This window comes from Chlorocebus sabaeus, chromosome 9, assembly GCF_047675955.1.
Source record: "Chlorocebus sabaeus isolate Y175 chromosome 9, mChlSab1.0.hap1, whole genome shotgun sequence".
Lineage (NCBI taxonomy): Eukaryota > Metazoa > Chordata > Mammalia > Primates > Cercopithecidae > Chlorocebus > Chlorocebus sabaeus.
Window position 1 is genome coordinate 134,508,447 of NC_132912.1, and position 23,418 is coordinate 134,531,864.

The window sequence follows — 23,418 nt, forward strand, 5'->3', positions numbered from 1 at the left end:
GTACTCCCTTACTTAGTATTCCCTTACTTATTAGTACTCCCTTACTTAGTATTCGCTTACTTATTAGTATTCCCTTACTTACTTAGTACTCCCTTATTAGTATTCCCTTACTTATTAGTATTCCCTTACTTACTTAGTACTCCCTTATTAGTATTCCCTTACTTATTAGTATTCCCTTACTTACTTAGTATTCCCTTACTTATTAGTACTCCCTTACTTAGTATTCCCTTAGTTATTAGTACTCCCTTACTAATGCCAGTGCAGGAGAGTCTCATCCTTCTGCCCTTCCTGGGAGGCAGACGCCCAGGAGGGAGGATGCGCTGTCAGAGGCCATTTGCACATTCCTTGACTGTTTCTGTTCTGTGAATTGCTTTGGTCACATCTTTTGTCCATTTTTCTACTGAACTTAAAAAAGTCAGTCTGTAAAAGTGGGTTTGTTTGTTTGTTGTTTGTTTGTTTGTGATGGGATCTCGCTTCGTCAGCCGGGCTGGAGTGCAGTTGTGCGATCTTGGCTCACCGCAGCCTCCACCTTCCAGGTTCAAACAGTTCTCCTGCCTCAGCCTCGTGAGGCGTGATTACAGGCGTGCCACCATGCCCGGCCAATTTTTTTTTTTTTTTTTTTTTTAATTTTTAGTAGAGATGGGGTTTCACCATGTTGACCAGGCGGGTCTCGAACTCCTGTGCTCAAGTGATTCACCCACTTCGGCCTCCCAAAGTGCTGGGATTACGGTTGTGAGCCACCGCACCCAGCTTGTAAAAGTTCTTTATATGTTATGAATATTAGTATTCTGAGTTTTTAAAAATTATTGACCTTGACTTTTAATTCTTCTGCCCCCATTCCACACTCTCCTCTCCAAGTACAGTTGAATTTATTATACATGTGTCTTTGACTAGGTTTTTTTATTGCTGTTGCTACTCTGGAAATGAAGAAAAAGAGCTGAGATCCATGTTTGAGTCAGTAGTGGGGTGGAAGAGGATTAATGAGTGGGACAAAAGGCGATTGGTGAATTGAACTTAAATACATCATGCAAGGCTTAATGATGGGGGTGGATATTTTCTGAGCAATGTGTCGTTAGGCCGTTTTGCCGTGCGAGCGTCTGAGAGTACACTTACCAAGCCCAGGTGGTAGGGCTCACTCCATCACAGGCCTCCATTATTATCTCATGGGACCGCCGTGGCAGATGTGGACTGTCAGGAATTCAGCGCTCAGAGACAGGGGCAACCACGAAAACAGGCAATCCTGGAGTAGTCACAGAAGTCTTGCTAATGATGTTAGATACCTCAGAGCATGAAACATACTTGAGCTTATTTTATCTGGATCTCCAGAGATAATAAAACCACAACTAAAATAGGAATGCAGCCGTGTGAAGACACAGGCTGTGCTGATCTTTTCTGCATTGTGCACAGCACCTGGCACTGCACTGGCACGCAGGAAGTGCTTTTAGGAGTCCTTGGGTGAGTCACCACACCTGCCTGAAAGAGGCAGTCAGTTCTCTGATAATTAGCAACATTTGAGTGAAAAAAACAATAGGTCTGCATGTTTAACCACATCTAATGGCTGATTTGTTTTAAATGGGTGTTGAGTAAAAGAGTTAACATAAATCATCGTAGAAATGGCATTAATGAGCGAAGATACGACCGGCCTCACACCTGTAATCCCAGCACTTTGGGAGGCCAAGGCAGGAGGATCCCTTGAGCCCAGTAGGTTAAGGCTGCTGTGAGCTGTGATCACGCCACTGCATTCCAGCCTGGGAACAGAGTAGACCCTGTCTCAAATAAAATAAGGAAAGACATTCTAATTAAAGCAACAATAATGTTCCATTTTTTCTAGTCATTTCTGGAAAGCGTGTACACTCATTTTTTGGAGGGTAATTTGACATTTCTCTCTCAAACTTAACACAAGGGTTAGGACCCTAAGGTTCCACTTGTAGGAATCCTACAGGAAATAGGCCCGCATTTCAGAAAGATGTGCACTGCAGCAATACAGTGTTGAAAATGCTAAATGCCTAAAAGTAGTGAGGCGGTTAAATGTGTTAGAACACACACTTTGTGGAGTGAGAGTATTCTGTGCCCCTTGGAGAGCAGTCTGTGTTGGGTGAAAAACAGCAGCTTTTGCAGAAGAACAGTGACCCCAGCCAAAGCTGAGTGTGGTCGTAAATGCTGCTCTGGAAAGCAGATATCCAGGGGCAACATCAGGGTGCCTGGGGGAAGGGGGGGTCACGTCTGCACTGAACAGAGACTTTGGCTTTTGTTCTGCACATTTCTATCATTTTATCTTCCACACTAAGAATGCATTGTTTTGTAGATATAAGGAGAAAAGTGCCCTTAAGAAAAGGTGAAGAGGGAGTTCTAGCAGCTCGAAGGAGGAAGGTTTTTCCGTCCGTGGGCCCCTGATAGTGACTCAGCACTGCTCATCACCCCGCCTTCTGTTGTGCTCCGGTTTTCTGGAATTTTAACTGTTTTAGGCTGCCATTTTGTCGTGTTTGAAAATACCTTCAACTTTTTTTTTTTTCGTTTCAGTAGTTCTGTTCCAGAATGTAGAATGGCAAAGTAGTATCCCTGAAAGTGTATTCATTTCAAAAGCTCTAGTACATAACTAGATTTAAAAGAAAGCAAAACAAAAACTCAGCTAATAGTAATGATTGAAAAGGGGGGAGTCGTACCTTACACGTATCAGTGCATCTGTAAAAGTTCCTGACTTTCGTAGGCATTGAAGGCGGCATCTCAGCTTTGTTTCTGTCCTTTGCAGTAACCTGTGTACGGGAGGCTCCGTTGTTTGCCACCTCACATTTGGTAGACATATAGGTTGCTTTTAGAATAAATAATTATATATTATTAGCACAATATATAATATAAACAAACACCCCCATACTCCACACCTAACAACGGTCCATCGTTTTGCGTTTTTGAAGACGTGAAGGCTACGGTCACGTCAAGGGTCTCCATCTCCGTTTTAACTCCCCAACTCCGTTGCCCGCACTCCTTCCTCACTGGAGGCAGTGTCTATGAAATAGGTTCATAGCCTGTCCCTGCTCTTGAGTGTTTATCCGAATAGATCCATGGGTTGCCTTTTAAAAGCACTTTTATCAGACAGGGGCCGATGGTGGATTGCAGCTCCGCCGCGGCCGTGCTTCTCCGGCTCCCTGCAATTTTGTCAGACGCTAGAGATCTAGTTGAATGTCACAGGTCACATTTCGTAGATTTTGACTTCGTTTATGGTAACAGATAGATGTATCAGTAAGTTGTTAAAGGCGTCTGAAATATTAGATAATCCTTGAAGTAGTATTAACCAAAATTATTCATCTCCTCTGCCATAGAGCCCCAGTTAAGTTCAGGTGTATAATAGTGATCTTGACTTAAAATGGAGAGAATGAGAAAGTTTTTACTTTAACCATTCTCAGTTTACTTACTGTTCATTAAAGAATTCAGTAGTAGAAGACGTAATCTATTTGGATTGTGAAGGTATCAGCATAGGGCTTTCTGCATACTCCCTGAAGTAGTGATCAGTACGTGATAGGTAAAATAGTAATCGTAGAAATCCATCAAACGTCTGCTTCTGGGTTATTTAAAAAGTAGATGGAACCTCTCTCTGGCCATCGCGCTGGTAACCTCCGTGTTCCCCGCAGGACAGGCTGTGGTGGAGGTGCACACCACCACCCAGAGGCGGGTTCTGTAGAGTTCGCATCTGTATCTCAGCAACTTAGGGTGGTTTGGGCCGTGTTTCACTTGACCTACAGAGTGACACCCAGGTTGGCATAGATTGGGATTTTTTTTTTTTTTTTTTTTGAGGTCTAGGAATTTTTTTTTTAATTGTGATAAAATATACATGTCATAATATTTATCATTTTAGCTGTTTGTAAGTGTACAATTCAGTGGTGTTAAATGCACTTGCAGTGTTGTGTAGCTGTCACCACTACCTATTCCCAAAACAGCTTCATCATTACCAATACAACTTTGTCCTATTAAACAGTAACTCCCCTCTCCCCTTCCCCACCCCCTGGCGACCACCATTCTACTTTCTGTCTCTGGATTTGCCTAGTCTAGGGGCGTCATGCAGGTGGAATTGACATAGTGTTTGTCCACTTGCATCTGACTGACTTCACATGATGTTTCCAAGGCTTGGCCACGTTGTGGCGTATGCCAGAATTTCATTCCTTTTTGTGGCAGAATTAGATGTGGAGTTTTTGAAGTAGGAGGTTTGTTTCTAACCTATTTTTGTTTATTTTAAAAATTATTGCTGGGCATGGTGTCTCAGGCCTGTAATCCCAGCACTTTGGGAGGCTGAGGTGGGTGGATCACCTGAGCTCAGGAGTTCGAGACCAGCCTGGCCAACATGGTGAAACCCCATTGCTACTAAAAATACAAAAATTAGCTGGGTGTAGTGGTGCATACCTGTAGTCTCCGCTACTCAGGAGGCTGAGGCAGGAGAATCGCTTGAACCCGGGAGGCAGGGGAGGTTGCAGTGTGCCAAGATCTCACCACTGTACTCCAGCCTGGGCAACATAGCGAGACCCTGTCTTTACAAAAAATAAAACAGGAATCTCAGGGTTGTGTGTGTTTCTCATAAATACTAATAGAAGACGAATTTCAGGGACAGGTTATTGGGAGAGAGACATGAGCAGCTTGTTTTGCTGGTATGATGGGCTAGGTTCATTTCCTAAAGTGTGAGATATGTTTTTCCCCTCTCAATACCAGTTCTCAGAGTGATGATCTTTTCTGTAGAGGCAAGGGAAATACTCGTCACTACCTTCTTGCTAGTTTGACTCTGAAGCACTTAAAGATAGTCGTATTTGTTGTTGCATGTCTAGATCTGCCACAGGGGATACCAGAGAGGCTTTGCTAACGTGCAAGGAGTGACCGGGGGTGCCGCAGCCTCACTTCGCGGGTGCGGTTTGAGAAGGCACCATGAGTAAAGGTGCTGCCCCACAGCGCACAGGGGTCCTAAGGCTTCGGCAGTTAAGTAGTTACCTGTTGCCATTAGACGAGGGCTCTAGGAGTCAAACGGCTTCCCTGAACAAGGAACCCTTGAGTTCAGGTGTGAATGAGGGATGGGCCTGGGCAGGGATGAGGGATGGAAGGAGCCTGCACACGGGAGAGAGGGTGGGAGGACCTGACACAGGAGAGGAGAACAGGCTGGGCGATGGGGTGTGAAAGCGAAGAGGGAGTCAGATGAGGATTTCGGTCTTTCCTGAGGGCAGTGAGGATTCAAAACCGCATGGTCAGATTGGAGTTTAAAAAATAGAACTCAGCGGCTGCAGTGTGTGCGGAGGTGGGCTGGAACCGGTTTTGCTCAGTCGGGGAGAGTGTATTTTTAATTTTCCAAAGTGACTATGCTGGTGATCGTGTCAGAGCCCCTGGCCTGTTGTTGGTTATAAAGTGCTTTGCTTTGCCTGTAAATCAGAGTCTACCATGGCTCACACAGTTCTTATTTGCAAAAAGAACTTCTAAGCATGAAATTGAGCATAAAGTTGCCTAGTAGTAATTCAAGTTGCTTAATATGTTTGAGAGAAAGGTTAATAAATTCAGTCAGACAGCCTTTTGGATAAAGATGTTCTCATTTTTCAGCATGGCATGGGGGAAATAGCATAGAATATTCTTAGTAAATCAGATTTTCCTTGAAAAGAGTGGTTCTACCTCTCATAGGCTTCAATGGCAGTGGTTTAATGTGGTTCCCAAATTCTGAAGTTTTCTGAAATTTGTTAGACAAGACTTATGATAACAGAGTGATGCAAACACTAACTTTCCAGTGAAACATAATAAAAGATTGACTCTCTCTGATGTCATTTACTTAGTATATGCTTCTGAGAAGTCAAGTAACGTTATTTACAGTAACTATTGTTAATGCTGATGTATTCTTGAAAAATAAAAAGAGTGGATGTTAAGTACTCCTTATCACAAAAATGAGTTGTGTGTCAACTTTTTCTTAAAAAAAAAAATTGGAAAGTAGCCAAAAAAAAAAACAAAGTCCCTTTAGGTTTAAACAGGAAAATGAATTTAGTAATTTGTGGAAAACAAATTTATAGCAGATTTTTGTTTGTTGGTTATTTTTAAAACTTGTAATAATTTAGTCTACTTTTAGAGTGTATTTGAGAATGTTCACAAGTTGTGAGGCCCTTTTAGTGACTTGATCCATTTGTTTTTATGGGGTAGTTTTATTTAAAACAGGTTTTGAGCTGTAATTCATCGAGCACAGAGCTCATCCTTTGTGAAGCATGCAGGTGAATATTCAGAGTTGTATGGCCATCTGCACTATCCAGTTCTAGAACCTTCCTGTCACCCCCAAAAGAAACCCACTAGCAGTCCCTCCCATTCCCTCCCTGCTCCGCCCTCTGGTAACCACTGATTACTTTGTTTCTGTGGATTTGCCTGTTCTTCACATGTCATATACATGGAGTCATGGCCCTCTGTGCAGGCCGCTTCCCAGCAGCGTGATGCGGTCGAGGTGTATCCTGCAGCATGCATCAGTCCTCCCTCCTTTCCTGGACAAACTGTTTTCCATTTTTGTTTATCCATTAATCAGTTGATGGGTTCTTCCTACTTTTTGGCTCTTACAAATGCACCTATGGACATTCTTGTACATGTTTTTGTTTAGACATGTCTTTTCTGTGCTCTTGGGTCTATAGAATGAAGCTTTGTCATATGGCAACTGTGTTTAATGTTTTTGAGGAACTACCAAACTGTTTTCCAAAGTGGCTGCAACGTTTTATAATCCCGCCATCAGTGTTTGAACAGTTTTTCTTCACATCTTCACCTACGCTTGTTATTGTCTAATTTTAGCCATCCTAATAGTTGTGAACTGGTATCTGGTGTTTTTGATTTGTATTTCCCTAGTGATTAATGATGTTGAGCATTTCCTGTGCTTATTTGGACATTTTTATATATTTTTTTTGAAAAATTACATTTTCAATTGGCTTGTCTTTTTATTTTATTTATTTATTTTACAGATAGGGTCTTGCTCTGTCACCCAGGCTAGAGTGCAGTGGTGCAGTCGTAGCTCACTGTAACTCCTGGGTTCAAGTGATCCTCCTGCCTCAGTCTCCCAAGTAGCTGGGACTGCAGATACACACCACCACAGCTGGCTAACTTTTTTAAAATTTTTGGTAGAGATTGGGTCTTGCTATGTTGCCCAGGCTGGTCTTGAATTCCTGGGATTACAGGTGTTAGCCACCATGCCCAGACCAGTCTTTTTATTGTTGTAAAAGTTCTTCAGGTATTCTGGATACAAGTCCCTTATCAGATACACAATTTGCAAACAACTTCTCCCATTCCATTAGTTGTGTTTTCAGTCTCTTCATGGTGTCCTTAGATGCACAAGAATTTTTAATTTTGATGATGTCCACTTCATTTTTTTATTTCAAAAGTTTGTGCTTTTGGTATTATATGTAAGAGACCACTGTCTAATCCAAGATTGTGAAGATTTATTCCTTTAGCTCTTACATTTAAGTCTTTGATCCATATTTATATATAATTACATATATGTAATTTATGTGCAATGAATTATAATGATATTTATATGTAATTTTTATGTGTGGTATAAATAAGGGTTCAGCTTTTTTCTTTTGCATGTGGATATTTAGATGTCCTGGCATCATTATTAAAATAGTTTCTTTTCCCATTAATTGTCCTGGTACACTTGTGGAAAATCAGTTGACCGTAAATGTCCTTCTAGACTGTGACCTCTGATCCATTGGTGTATATGTCTGTCCTTATGCCAATACCATACTGTCTTGGTTACTATAGCTTTATGGTGAGTTTTGAAATCAGGAGATGCCAGTCTTCCACCTCTGCTCTTTTTAAAGATCATTTTGGCTCTTCTGGATCCCTTGCACTTCCATATGATTCTAGAATTAGTTTGGCGATTTTTGTTAAAAAAAAAAAAAAAAAGGCAGCTGGGATTTTCACAGGGTTAATACCTTGACTATTGTAGAATAGTGGAGATATTTTCTTAAGTTTTCCAGTCGTGACACAGGATAACTTTCCTTATATTCAGGTCTTCAATTTTTTTCTACAATATTTTGCAATTTTCAATGTACAAATCTTGTCATTCTTTGATTAAATTTATTGCTAAGTATTTATTCTTTTTGATGATATTGTAAACAGAGTTGTTCTCTTGCTTTTGTTTCTGAATTTTTCATTGCTAGGTGTAGAAATGCAGTTGACTTTATTGGCTTTGCATCCTGTGTCCTTGCTGAACCTGTTCATTAGCTCTGATGGGTTTTGTGTTTGTGGATTCCTTAGGATTTCCTATATGCAATATAATGCTGGCTGTGAATAGAGATATGTTATTCCTTTTTAATCTGGATGCCTTTTTTTTCTTTTCTTTGCCTAATTGCCCCAGCTAGAATTTCCAATAGAATGTTTACTAGAAGTTAACAAATCAAACATCGTTGTTTTGTTCCTGCTCTCAAGGGAAAAGCATTCAGACTCATCATTAAGTGTGATGTTAGCTGTGGTTTTGTAGGTCCTCTTTGTCAAGTTGAGGAAGTTGCATTTTATTCTTGGTTGAGTGTTTTTATCATGAAAAGATGTTGGATTTGTTAAATGCTTTATCTGCATTTATTGAGATGACCTCTGTGGTCTTTGTCCTTTAATTTTGTTAGTATGGTGTATTACATTGATTTGTTTTTGTATGTTAAACCAACCTTGCATTCCTAGGATATGGTATACTTCTCATATTTCAAAAATACTGTTTGTTTCTGTAGCAGAGAAACTAAGTTTCAGTTGTTCTTTCTGACTTCTGCATTTTAGAATAATTTGCCACAAACTTTTTTTTTAGTGCCTAAGTGACTAGAAAGTAATATGCAGAATTTTCTGCTTTGTCACATTTTATCCAGTCTAGTCATAATGATGCAGGAATTTTTTTTTTTTTTTTTTTTTTTGGTCAGCTAAATTCAGGTTCTTGCCTTGCAACCAGGAGAAATCAGGCATGCGGACACATTGAAGGGTGAGGAGGGCAGAATTTATTAAGCAAAGGAAAGCTCTCAGAAAAGAGAGGGGTTCTCCAGGCAGGGTTTCCCCTCACAAATTGAATACCAGGCCACCACACAGAGGTTGAAGAGGCCAGGCCCGTCCCCAGCATAAGGTGAGTATGCCTGGTGGCTCCGCCCCATTCTTCAGTGCGCACAGGCCCTTAGTCTGAGCCCCTCCACATTGATTTATTTCCCTTACTGGGCATGTGTTAAGGGACAGGATTTTTCAATGTGGGTTGTTTAGGTGACTTCCCCCACTCCATGCACAATGACCTGGGCGGGACAGAGAGTCTCCCAGGACCTTTCCCTACTTGCCTACGTATTGCGTTTGGCTGTCTCCTGCCTCTGTCAGTAATTTGGATAAACTCAATTTTGGATGCTTTTAGATTATAGTGTCTCTAGAGTCTTACTGGGTCTCGGACATAAATAGTTTTCCAATTTTTTTAATATATGGTAGAGGCTTATAATTCACTTGTATTAGTTTCTGTCTGGTTTTTGAACAGAATGGACTTTTTGCCTTTAGGTGAGTTTCTTTGAAAAGACACAGAAACGTGTATGTGTGTGTATCTGTGTCTGCTTGTAGAAAATGTCTTACTTCCAGCTGAGTGCAGTGGCTCACGCCTGTAATTCAATACTTTGGGAGGCTGAGGCAGGAGGATCACTTGAGCCCAGGAGTTTGTGACCAGCCTGGACAACATAGTGAGACCCTGGCTGTACAAAACATTAGAAAAGGTAGACTTTCCCCACTTTCCTTGTCTGTCAGTTTGTCATATCCAGAGTGCCCTGTGTTGAGCTCACCGCCTGGCGGCCTCAGTAAGCTGTGCATCCTTGGAGAGCAGCTCTACTCCTCTTTCTGCATACGTACTAAATTCTTAGAGAAGTTTTATGTGAAGGAGTTGTGATTTCCGAAAACCTTCTGGCTGGATGTGTGTTTTAACTGTTGTGTGTGCGCACAGCTCTGCCAGGTGCCACAGAGCAGGAGACAAATGGCCTCGCCCAGCAGCTTGTCTCTACCCAGCGTGTAGAGGAGAGAAGTGATTGGGTGGGTAACGGTAGGAAACAAACTGGTTGCCAGAGTAGGGGTGGGTTGAAATGGGTGAAGTTGGTGAGTCAGGGAAGCAGAGCGCTCCCTACAGCAAGTTCACGAAGGACTGGGAGGAGAGGAGAGGGTGTGGTGACCACGAGTGCAGAGAGCTGCCCGGCTTGTGTCATCCCACTCCAGGTGGTCTCTGCTGGAAGCAATGGCTTCTTCCATTGCAGGGGGTGTCTTTGACAGAGAGATTATGGCTGTTCTCTTTTGGGTTCTTCTGTTTTTCATGAAATAAGCAGATTCATTAATAGGAAGTGGGTGGGGTGAGTGGCTGGGGCGCTGGAAGTTTGAGGGGAGAGGAAAGGTGTGAGACAGTCATTTTGAGGAGGGAGGAGCCGTGGTCTGGGAGCATCAAATGGAGGAAGGAGAAACTCTCCCCAGGGAGTCGGGTGTGAGAGAACAGAGACCCCCGTGGAGAGGGCCTGGGGGAAGCTGCTGTCAGGGATTGCACGTTTCAGACCAAGAGGATGAAGGGAGCCTTCAGAGAGGGCAGGTGCATGGGTCAGAGGGGTGTGCGGGTCGGAGTGTGGGAGGCACAGAGCTCAGAGGTGGTGAGAGTCCGAGTGAAGATGGACAGCTGCTTGTGCCTGAAGTCCGTGGGATGTTTGCTGTAGTATGGGATACCTGCAGAAGGCACCGATCCCAGGCGTGCAGTACTGACTGTCGCCCAGCAAAGACCCCCAGTAAATACCCAGCCACACCAGGAGCACATTGCCAGGACTCCAGGCCCTCCCTCTCTCCCTCTGGGGCAGCTCCTGCCCCAGCTGGCATCGCGCATCGGACACCCATTCTTGAACGTGGTATAAATGGAATTGCACCCTAAGTCCTCTGCAGTGTTCAGCTTTCTGTAAGTAACCTGTGGTGTTAGGTGGTGGTCATTTGATTATTTTCATTGCTGCGTGGTGTTCCGTTGTATGAATATGCCACAGTTTATGCATCTTTTCTACTGTTGACGGACATTCGAGTTGATTCTTTTGTGAAGATTCTCGTAAGTGGTTCAGTGATGCACATGTGTAATTCTGGTGGCTGTGTGTCTGGAGTGGAGTTTCCGGGTCACCGGATATGCATGTTTCGCCTTGGTGGATATTGCCCGATGGTTTTCAGAGTTGCTGTACTCGTTTGCTCCAGGAGCGGTCTGCGAGAGCTGCCGTGGATATCTTTAAAGGTCAGTCTCATTTCAGCCGGTGTGTGAGAGTGTGACATTGCAGTGTGGCTTGTACTCGCCCTTCCCTGGCGGCTGGGGAGGGTGGACACCAGTTCCTCTGCCCCCGGAGGGAGGGAGAGAGGGAGGGCAGGCCTGGCATCCTGGCAATGTGCTCCTGGTGTGGCTGGGTATTTACTGGGGGTCCGATTTGCTGGTGCCTCCAGTAGGGCACTGGTTTTCCTTATAACCACCTCTTGGGCTGCTAGGCCACCTCAGTTCCTGGTGGCCAGGTGGAGAGCATCGGGAGGGGGCCGTGGTCTTGTGAGGAGTACCTGGTCTGTGGTTATGTGCCAGGAAGTGTGTTTTAATGACCACTCCAGAACTAGCTGAAGAGGGGAAGCAGAAACGGACCTGCGGGAAACTTTCATGTCGTGTCTGTCATGGATCCCTTTTGTTTTGACAGTGACTCAGTAATTTTAGGTGATGCGTTTTAAGGGCTGTATCTTTTCTGGTAATAGACTGATTGTGGTATTTGGGTATTGATAGGGTGTTTTCAGGCTGGTGATGTTATCTGTATGCTTTTTCATGAGCTTCCTCCTGCTGCTTTCTGGACATTGGGCTCTGAGGCTCAGGAGAGTAAATGGGGGAACCCCTTGAAGGCCGCAGCAACCCTCCAGCAGAGGTGGTGGGTGCCATGGGTGGAGGCTGGCGGAAGTGAAGATCCAGAAAAGTGGAGAAGTGAAATAGTCACATTTTTATGTTGTTTTGAAAAACCTAGTGAGTTTTCAAAAACTATGAAGAAAAGTCTCAGGACATGAGCCATGCAGCCAGCAGGCTTCCAAATGGCCATCCAGGCAGGGGAGACGGGCCAGGAGACATTGTCTCTGGGGACAAGAAGATCTGAGAGCTGATCTGATGCATTCATATTTGACAGACCAGTTAAAGGAAGTAGTTAGAAATGGTGTACATATAAAAGAAAAGTAGAATAATAATACAACAGGTGCCTCTGTCCTCAACCCCAGAAGTCACCCTGGAGTTGTTTGTCTGCCTTCGTTGTGTTTCTCTCCAGATGCAGTTTCTGGATCTCCTGAAGGCTGGTGGCCCCAGACAGTCTTGTCATTGCCCCCTGCACTGCCTTGGAAATCTTGGTTTCAGGCACCCGCTTGGATTCCTGTCTCCTGTGCTTCCAGCAGAGTGACCCTGCTCCCCACACTGGCTTCCTCCATGCCATTGTCTCCCCTGGGGCTCAGACTCGGGCGTCCCTGCCCTGCTCAGGCTCCTCCTCCTGATCCTCTGAGCCTCTGCCTCCTCCCAGCCACTGGGCAGGCTGGAAATGCCATCGTGGGAACGGTACCTGATGATCGTGTGTTGCCCTTAGTGTTTCATTCACTAAAGCGTAAGCCGTGTGAAGACGGGCTTTGTGTTGTCTTGAGGCCACCCACACAGTGCTTGGTTTAGAGCCACTCAGATGTAGGATCAGCTTAAAAAGATAAGCTGCTGGCCTCAGGTCTGAAGTGGGCATGGATACTGCGGGGCAGGCCTGCATTTCTCAAGACTCGTCACTCTTCTCTCTTTTGAGGGGACTTCCGCCGTAGGCTCCCCACATCACCCATGTCCCCTCTCTTTCACTCCTAGCGGATGACCCTCCCTCATGCCTCATGGAAACAGTGCAGCCTGAGGGGCTGTGCTCTGTCCCCCACACCTGCCCTCTCCATTCTCACAGCAGCTCCTGGCTGTGCTCCGCGCCTCCCTCCCTGCCACTGGCGGCCGACTCTCCCTGGGGCATGTGGTTGTGACTTCTAGGCCATCTTTTACAGATCCCACTGACTCCACTTCCCCTTCCCCATCCACAGCTCCTAGTCTGCTTCCTTATGGCACCCAAATGGCCTTTAAACCTGGGACCTCCTCGTCACTTGCCCTTCCTCTCCTGCCATGTGAGGCCACCCTGGTTCTGTCTCCCGTGCTGGGACTGCTCACTTTTCATTCCGTGATTTCGAACTGTAAGTGCCAACCTCCTGTGTGGCAACTGATGATTCCGCTTTTCACCGATACTATCTTCAGCCCACCTGTATCCCCACTCCCCACAAATAAAGAGATTGAAAGAAATCTGTTGCAGGTTTTTGTTACATAGTATTTTGTTAACAGGTAAATATTGTGTATTATTGAACTATGCCTTTTCTTTTTCATACAAGTTTTCACTTTCTTAGAGCTAATGATTGCCTGATTTTCTCATATGCTTAGTTTTCTGTGTCTTTAGTGCATTTATTTGTTTGTTTTTTGGTTTTGTTTGTTTTGTTAGCAAACACTTTAACAGGTCTATCAAATACCAACACATCAGATCAGCTCTCAGCTCTTCTTGTCCCCAGACCAGTCTCCTGCGCCTGGACGGCCACTCTGCGGCCTGCTGGCCGCCTGGCTCGTGTCCTGAGATTCTCCTCACCATTTTTTGGAAGTCAGATCCCTGATCTTTCTCTTGGCTTTTTCTCTCATTTTGCCAAATTGCCTCTCGCAGCAGTTTCCAGAGAACACGTTTGTTTGTTTTGGCTCTTTGCGTATTCAAAAACATTTTTATTCCTCCTTCAGATTTGATTGAAAACTTGACTAGGTCTAGCATTTTGGGTTGAAAATTGTCTTCTCCCAGAATTTTGAGGGTGGTTGCAAACCACCCATGTTTCCTGCAACCTGTGTGATGCCATCTGACTCCCTGTCTGTATGTGACCTGTTCATTTGCTTTGGAAATTTTTAGAATCTCCTATTTGTCCCTGGTATTGAGATGTGCACAGCCTGCGTCTGCCGTCAGCCATGCGGGGCTTCTGAGCCTAGGCACGGGGCCTTGGATGCTTCTCCCTTGCTTTCTCTGTTGTGTTTCTAGAACTCATCAGCTGGGAGGTGGGCCGCCGAAACGGATCCTCTGGTTGTCTTATCCTTCATGTTGTCCATCTCTTTTCTTTCTGCTCTACCCTTTGGAGGAGATCTGAAGGTTTTTGTTATAACTGTTGCCCTTTGGATTTCACATGGCACTTTTTCCTCCTATTTCCTTCTCAAGCATATTCTTCCTTTCCTGGGGGCCCCGCTGGGTGTCCTGGCTGAGACCAGCCCAGGTGTTCTCCCCCACTCACCAGCAGGGGTTTGTCACCTCGGGCGCGCAGGGTCCCGCATCCAGCATCCCTCTCCCCTCCGTCAGGCGGGGTTGGTGATAGCCCGGCTTCCTGGGGCTCCTAGAAGGCCTGATGAGGTTAGGGCAGGGCTCGCGTGTAGTTAGAATAGCCCCTGGCTCCTAGTAAGCACTCAGCCAAGCACTGGGACTGCAGCGTCTGGTGGTAGTTAACAGCTCCCCAGAACATGAATTGGGCTTTCCCGTCTCTCTTTGTTCAGATTCCATCCTTGTTTTTGTTTTTTGTTATCTTTTACTGAGATGGAATCTCGCTCTGTTGCCCAGGCTGGAGTACAGTGGTTAGAGATGGGGCTTTGCAGTATTGGCCAGGCTGATCTTGAACTCCTGACCTCAGGTGATCCACCCACCTCAGCCTCCCCAGAGTGCTGGGATTACAGGCATGAGCCACTGTGTCCGGCTCCACCCATCTTTGTTTTGGTGACTTCTTGAGGCTCTGCAGGTCGTGGCTGTTGGTTTCTATTTCTGAGTGGAGCAAGGCTGCTGTTTCTGTGGGCGTGGGCGTTTCAGCTGGCGGCTTCACTGTGGTTGGCCATGTCCTTGTGAAACCCCAATGTTCAAATATTGAGGCCCTTTCCCCTGGGCTGGAGTATTTTAGAGGGCACCCTGGGGACAGTGGCTGGTAGCCAGTGTCTGAGGAACAAGAAACTGGAGTAGCTGTGTGCTCCCACCTGGCAGGGTGAATGGGGGCGACCTGGGGAAAGCAGCTGCGGAAAGACTGTCTGCATCTCTGTGCCAGCCCCTTGCTGTCCCCACGTTTGTTGAAGCTGCTCACATAGATGCTTTTTCTGCTTTCTTCTGACACCTGGGCGGGGGTGGGAGGGTAAAGGAGATGAACACACACGCGTGGCCCACCGTGTTCGGTGGTGGGGAGTCTGAGAGGACTCGGGGTGGCTGCCGACACCTTGCGGATTTGATGTGACCCGGACGTTGGGTGAGGATTGCACAGCCAGCCGGCAGTGGTGCCATGGCAGGTGTGTTGTGACATCGCAGTGGAGCCCATCTGACTGAGAAGAGACCGGATGCCTCCCCGGGACTGCCAGGAGGTGCCAGGCTGTACTGTGGGCAGAAGCTCCCCCTACCACAGTGGGGAAATGGAGGCAGAATACAGCCATGGTGAAGTTTATGGTAGTTTTAAAATACCTAACTCAACTTTGGGACGCTGAGGCAAGTTGATCACTTGAGACTGAGGCGGACCGATCACGTGAGGCCAGGAATTGGAGACGAGTCTGGTCAACATGGCAAAAACCCCATCTCTACTAAAAATAAAAAATTAGCTGGGTGTGGTGGCACACGCGAGTAATCCTAGTGCCTCAGGAGGCTGAGACATGAGAACCACTTGTACCCTGGAGATGGAGGTTGCGATGAGCCAAGATCGAACCACTGCACTCCAGCCTGTCTCAAAAAAAAAAAAAACCAAAAACGTAACTTGGTGTCTTTATGCTTTCAGCATCAGTCTGGTTATTAAAAACTATCTCCCTCAGGTTAATTTGATATTGATAATTTAAATGTTGGTTTTGTAATTTTGTGTATTTAGTTTGGGTTTAGAGATTGAGCACTGCAGTATTTCTAACTTTAGGTTCACTCATGTTTGCATAGCTTAATGAAATTTCTCAGCACTGACAGTTACGGGAGTTTCTCTTTTAAAAGACTCAGTCCATTTTAATTAAGTTCGAAAATCACTGACAGGGCTAGAATACCATTAATTATGTAATTTTATACACCCTCTGGGTATAAATGACATAGACGTGGACCTTTTTAATCCGATACATAGTATTTTAAGCAAGTTAGGTTATTTTCAGTAATTTTAATAGTGACACTTCTAAGAAGCAACCTAATCCTTCTTCCAAAGTCTGAAGGTTTTTAAAAAGAAAGAAATCCCAGGCCAGGGATTCCCATGTGAAGCCGGTGAACAGTGCCAGCCGCAGGAGTTCACTGTGTAGATGTTGGTGGAAATCCTTCACTAACACGATTAAAATGCCTTTGCAGACCTTTCAGACTTGCATTCTAGTAGAGCCACTTTTAGTGGGAGCTCTTCGAGTTACTTCAGCTTTAGGGCCCATATATTAGTAAGTACGTTGTTTACAATACCATTTAGTGGTTTTTTACTTCCTACTTTAAAGATACCATGAGCCCTGGGTGAGCCCTTGAGTTGGTGCCCAGCAGGGGGGTGAGCTTGTAGGGTTCTAGCTGTTCCTGAGACTCCCCCACACTGCAGGGTAAGGCGAAGAGTCCCGCTGTGACCATAGGACAAGCTCCAGTAGGCCCCTCGGGAGACCACACCAGGTCTTATCTTCATCAGTCCGCACACGACACAGCAGCACTGCAGAGAAGCCAGCTTCCTTCCTCCAGAGTCCATCATGGAACATAAAATATAAAATCTTTGTCCAAGTGACAGACCTAGGATTTTTTTTTTTTTTAATGTCTGTCATAAATCCAGACGCTCCCCTCCCAACCCGAAGGGTTAGCCTCAGGACACCTGAGGACTTCTGCACTGCTTAGTGATGGTGTTTCTTCTGCCCCGGGGTCTTGGCCTCTGTTGAGCTGGTATCTGGGGTCTTTGTTATGGTGTCAGAGATCTCAAGGCCTCCCTGACAGTTGTCTCACTTGGTAATGATGTCATCATTATCAATGGTGGTAACTGTATCCAGACAGTGACATGGAACTTCTACTGTCTAGAATATTACATTGTACAGAAGCCAACAAAGCGTAGAATGTTACATTTTTATTACTATTGTATAAGAATCAGATTTATTGTAAAAGTTAACATTAGGTATGCATTATAAAGTTAGGCAACATTCTTCAGGACCCATTTTTTTCTTTTAAAAATGAATTTTCTAAATTTCTATACTTTATCCTTGTATCAAGACAGCACAGTCTAGATAAATCCTGGTGCACCAGGGGCCCAGGCGTTGAGGTGAAGTAAAACTCCCGTTCACCTGTGCCGGCAGGTTCTCTGCACCAGAACCAAGGAGTGGCCGCTTGGCAATTACAAGTTTGCCATGACGATTTTGCTTTATTCTGGGAGAACGTTGTATATGTTTATCTTTCTTTTGATCCTTTTTATTAGTTTTTTGGTATCGTGACTCCTCCCCAAAACCGCATCTGGTAAATCGCTTCTGTATTTTGTTGACAGCGGACATCATTTCCACCGTTGAGTTTAATTACTCTGGAGATCTTCTTGCAACAGGAGACAAGGGCGGCAGAGTTGTTATTTTTCAGCGTGAACAAGAGGTCAGTAATTTTCAGTCCACAAACCAAATGCAATTATTCAGCCTTTCGCATATAACTTAGAAGGGAGGAAGCAAAATTATTTTCTCATTGTCTCATTTCATTAAGATTCAGTTCCATCACATTAGCCATACAGAGTCTCCTTTCAGAAATTCTCTAAGTTCTGGCTTCAGCTGCTGAGCCCCAGTGAAGTCTCCAAGGCCTTTGTCTTCAGAGTAGGGAGGAGATTCCGCTGGGGACCCCATGAAGGATACAGGGTGATGGTGAGGTGCATTTATGTGCTTTCATTCCATAAGAACTCAGGCGGCTGTCTCTGAAAATCCCTTTATTCGCCTGTACGGGTTCTGGCCCAGCCCCGCCATCCTGCCCTGCCGTGAGGGAGAAGAGCATTCTGTAGGGCACTGTGCTGTAAGCAGCTTTCTCAGCACTTCTTGCAGAGAAGTCTGGCAGGGGTGTGAATTCTCTCTTCCCTTCAAGGAGAGGTGAGCAGCACTCACTCCTCCATGCCCCCTTGAAGGCTTCACCTGTCCAGAGGGAAGGGAACCTTCAGTGTGTGGGCCTCGGAGGAGCCCACAGCTCATAAACAAACACTGGCTTCCAGGTCACGGCACTTCCTGTTCACTGATGGCTTGCCAGCCCCCTCCCTCTTCTTTCTGGAGCCTCGTCAGAGGTCCTAATGAGCAGTGATAAAGGAAGCGAGATCATGATTTGGTAGGCAAGGATACCGGGCAGGAACCTTGGCTCGGTGCAGCCATGCCTGGAGTCTGAAATATTTGTCCTGCCTTTTCCTTAACAGAGTGTAAATACTGTCCCTTGCCCTTCCTGTCTCTGAGTTTCCTAACAGATGAAAGGGACAGTTTATCATCTCCAAAGTCTGGTCTCTAAATTTACGTGGTGAACTTTGGTTTAGAGGCTGGTGGGCCCTGGTTCCCCACTCTGCAGATCTGTACGCAGGAAGCGCTGGCCCTGCCCCCAGGAAGGGGAGCCTGGAGGAGGACTGTCCCTGGGCCACATGGGGAAAATTGACAGGTGCTAACCAATTTCATTATCAAAACATATCTGTTGCAGCTTTAATTTTGATTATGTCCAGGTAGTTAAAGATTTTTTATAATTCCTGTTTTCTCTGATTTGGGATGGTAAGAAATCCTTTTGTGAGTAGTAAGTATATTATCAATCTTTCTAAATCTTCACAGTTCGATATATTTATAATTTTGTATTTTTATCTCAGAAGTAGAATATCACATGATGCTACTTAAGAACCATATACCTTGGCCAGGCACAGTGGCTCTTGCCTGTAATTCCAGCACTTTAGAAGGCCGAGGTGGGCCGATCACCTGAGGTCGGCCGATCACCTGAGGTCGGGAGTTCGAGACTAGCCTGACCAACATGGACAAACCCTGTCTCTACGAAAAATACAAAATTAGCCGGGCATGGTGGTGCATGCCTGTAGTCCCAGCTACTCGGGAGGCTGAGGCAGGAAAATCACTTGAACCTGGGAGGCGGTGGTTGCAGTGAGCCAAGATCGTACCATTGCACTCCAGCCTGGGCAACAAGAGCGAGACTTCATCTCAAAAAAAAAAAAAAAAGAACCATACACCTTACCTTTTTCAACAGAAGTAAAAGTGGGTTGTGGTGTTAAATAATACTTTTAAAGTGGGACGAGTTTTTGTTTTTTTGAGATGGAGTCTTGCTCTGTCGCCCAAACTGGAGTGCAATGGCGTGATCTCGGCTCACTGCAACCTCCATCTCCCGGGTTTAAGTGGTTCTCCTTGCCTCAGCCTCCTGAGTAGCTGGGATTATAGGCATGCACCACCACGCCCAGCTAAGTTTTGCATTTTTAGTAGAGATGGGGTTTCACCATGTTGGCCAGGTTGGTCTTGAACTCCTGACCTCAGGTGATCCACCCACCTCGGCCTCCCACAGTACTGGGGTTGCAGGCATGGACCACCACGCCTGACCAGCAGGAGGATTTTTTAATAAATTGCTGAGTCATGGTTATCTTACTGCAAAACTTCACTTTTAGCTTCTTTAAAAAGTCTGTCCTTGTAGCAACAGCCTTAGGGAAAATACCTCATCCCCGCCTAACAGATTTTAGGATAGAAAATGGAATTTCTCTTGTTTTTGTGAATCGTTGCTTAACCCCAAAAATAATAGTCTGAAATATAAAACAGACCATGATGAAAGTCAAGCATCTCGTTCTAAAATATGTTGGGTATTAGAGTTTTAAGTGCTTATTTAAGATGTATTAAGTTGTTATGTGAGTGACAGATTTGCACAGGAGCAAGTCCCTACTAAAGTTCTTTAATAAACCCAGTCAACTGCAACTTGATAAACCCCAGGCAGTTTTTTTCTTTTCCTTCATATTTTGGCTAACATCTGAAAGGCCTGCATGTTCCATCTGTTTTTAGAATATTTCGCTGGTTGCCACGTGTGACCCTCACTGTGGTCCTGTGTTTCTGTGTGGGTGAGGGTGGCAGTGCACGTTTTCATCCGTGGTCGGAGAAGCCGCGGATGGTGTTGCAGCCGCCAAGAGGATGAAGCTGCTGCCCATTAAGCAACTCCAGCTCCCAGTTAGAAGCTGCAGCAAGGTTCAGAGGTGTCCACCTGCGCATCTTAGAATCAAAGGAGCATGGGGGATTCGGAAGGCTAGTGAGTGCCCCAGCAGATTGTGGAAGGTGCAGGGCCTGAGGTTCAGGAGTCAGGCCCAGAGAAGCTTGTTGGGAAGCTCTGGCTGTGCAGAAGATAAGGTAGGGAGCATAGTCAGCACCTTGAGTTTCAAGCTTGTCTTATTTTTCTGTGCAGATTAAGTCTTACAGGAAAGCCCAGCTGGTGAAACTAAGGCACACAGAATTTATGGGTGTGGCCGTGCCACTCCCTGCCCTCCAGGCTCAGCTCTAGTCCCCAGGAATCAGGTTAAATCAGAAATCAGCATGTCCAAAAAGAGAAGGTGCTTGCTTCCTCCTCCTCTTCCTGTGTGTTACTCCCCTACTCTCCTGTCTGTCCCCGCCGAGGCTTCCTTTAGAGTTCCTTTCCCTAGCAGAGCGGTTCTCCAGGAGATCTCGGAGTGTTGGCGGAGGCTGAGGGGTTGCTTGGGTTGTGGGTGTCTGGGATGGGAGTTGGAACCAGTACGTGGCAGAGACAAGCCTGCAGCCCAGGGATCATTCTTCTTCTGGCTCCTGGGAGAAAGGGCGACGCAGGCAGCACTTTGACTTGGACATTTTGTTTTTTTGCTTATATTCCGCTGTTTTTTCTTGATAGATGAATGTCTCGGGTATAGGACTAATTTAGTTATACAGATTTTTCTTTTTAAATAATTCGGTTCCATTTTTCTCCCTTGCAATAGATTCGTCTGTTGAGGGGCTGTGCTTTTTTGTAGAGGGGTAGGAGAGGGTCAGAGGAGAGCAGTTTTGACATCTGCCCTGTGCAGCACACGTGGGGCAGTCAGCGGCGAGGCGCTGCGCTCCTGCCCACGGAGGCGTCAGTGGAAGGAGTGCCCTGCACATCGGACTCAGTGCAGCGGAGAGGTGTGGGTAGCTTCTTGGGATGTCTTCTCCTGATACTTGATCAGATTGGAAATATAAAGGAACATCTGTCGAGACTTAAAAGTTCGTTTAGTTCTGTTTCTTTAGCATATGTACTAAAATGTTAAACACCTAAGATATTAGATATTGGTTATAGAGCAAGAATGAAAATACTGGTGTCCTTGATTTTGAATTATGAAATATTTAATACTTAATGGAAAATTTCATTTAGGGCGTACAGAAGATTCAGAGGTTAATATAGATGGACCTGCAAACCCATTACCCAGAGATTATCCCTTCATCAAAGGAAAGAGAGTGCTCGGGATACCGATGACGCTCCTGTTGTCCCCTCCCCGTTTCATCCTGCTACTTTCCTCCCAGTCTTTTTCCTTCTCCCTCTCTCTACCTTCCCAGAGTTGCTCATGATTTCAAAGATGGTATATATCTTCCCAAGCATGTTTCTCTACTTCTGTAACAGAATCGTTCTGTACATTTGTAAGCAGCGCCTCACTCTGGGTGCCTGTGCGGCCTGCTTCACTTGGGTGGCACTGTGCCGTTGTCTGTGCTGGCTCATTTATCTCAGCCCGCACGGCTCTGTGGCTTACTGGTGCCCTTCTCCTCTGGTTGGCATGCGTGTGGCATCTGGTTCACTACCACTGTGTTGGAGCCGCCACATCGCTGTGTCGCGCTCCTCGGGCCCGTGCCGGCTCTCCTGTAGAGCAGACTGTGCAGACGCTTTCTCTCCAGGGCCAGATTGCAAACATTTTTGCCTCTGTAGCTCATGCGGCCTTTTCACAACCACTCACCTCTACCCAGATGGTACAGAAGCAGCCAGACACAGTATGTGCACACGTGGGCCTGACTGTTCCACTAACACTTGCCTTAAATACAGCAGGCTGCATTCGGCAGACCCTGCTCCAGATGCATACCTAGAAGTGGAATAGAAGAGTTGGAAATCAAGTTCTTTCTCTTTTGTTTTTTTCCCCAAAACATTGATTCTGAGTTTCATCTGTTTGAGATTTTTTTGAGCCAGGATTTTTTAGCTTTAAAAAATATGTATGGTCATTTGATATTCAAATTTATAGTACAGAAATTTTCTCTGCACTGTGCTTTGTTCACTAAAACAGCTCTCATGTTCCTTTGCAGAACAAAAGCCGCCCTCATTCTAGGGGAGAATATAATGTTTACAGCACTTTTCAAAGTCATGAACCAGAGTTTGACTATTTGAAAAGTCTAGAAATTGAGGAAAAAATTAATAAAATTAGGTGGTTACCACAACAGAATGCTGCTCATTTTCTACTCTCTACAAATGGTAAGAATTGTTTTCTAAGTGGCTGATTTAGTGTTTTATTTTTAATTTTCTGTGTGTGTAGATTCCTTTTTATTTTAGAAGTTACTCCTGCTTTAAATTTTGTGGGGAGGGTAAGTTATCTAGGATAGCAAGTGATAGGTTGAAAATTCAAAGTATGCAACAAAAACCACACGTGCAAGTTATTAGGATGTTACTCTGCACGTCTCCACATCTTTGTTTATTGTGCAAAACACCTCCAATTGGAAATATTCATGTTCAAAGACCCCATAGCTTATAAACCAACATAGGGCCACACCGCTTTCTAATATAATACTCAAACAGTAGTGATGCATGTTACAGTTTTTCTTTTCATATGGAGAATGAGGTTTTTATTTTCAGATAAAACTATAAAATTATGGAAAATAAGTGAACGGGATAAAAGAGCAGAAGGTTATAACCTGAAAGACGAAGATGGAAGACTTCGAGATCCGTTTAGAATCACAGCACTACGGGTATACGTTGCCTTTTCTTTATCCAATGCCGTTCAGAAGTTAAGAATAAACGTTTACGTCTGCTGTTGGGAGAGTCCTGCTGGGTGGAATACTGTGAGGTCGCCTCCTGAGTCATGAAAGGCATCTGCGCTCATGACACGTGTGTTTAAAGCAAGGTCTTTCTCCTGTTTTCACAAAGGCAGAAAGTCACATGTGGTCCTTAGACAATACTGCAATACTAAGGGGAAAACTCACATTAATTCTACAGCAGAAATCTTGGTGGCCATACCAACCACCCTTCTCTGAAGGTTCGGAACAGCACCTGGCAGGTTGAAGTTCAGATGGAATTCCGAACACTTCGCAGGTGAAACAGCACAGGCTGCAGATGGAAAGATAAGCTGTGGGCCACCAAGATCCATTCAGGATGTTCTCATGGCATTTCTCTGGGGTTGACTTAGGCAGATGCTGACAGTTCAGAACGCTTCACCTGTCCGTCCATGAGCATCATT

General features: G+C 45.2%; 1 protein-coding gene across 2 annotated transcripts in view; it reads left to right on the forward strand.

The window, feature by feature from the left end:
• The window catches only part of PPP2R2D (protein phosphatase 2 regulatory subunit Bdelta), a 50,990-nt gene that overhangs the window by 12,185 nt on the left and 15,387 nt on the right, over positions 1-23,418 (forward strand). Inside the window, exons 3-5 of one of the 2 annotated variants that reach the window (XM_007964450.3) lie at positions 17,512-17,609; positions 22,274-22,439; positions 22,818-22,930. In XM_007964450.3, the coding sequence (XP_007962641.1) occupies positions 17,512-17,609; positions 22,274-22,439; positions 22,818-22,930 (377 nt within the window). The remainder of the gene's footprint in view (positions 1-17,511; positions 17,610-22,273; positions 22,440-22,817; positions 22,931-23,418) is intronic. The other variant, XM_073019459.1, reaches the window with a different exon arrangement.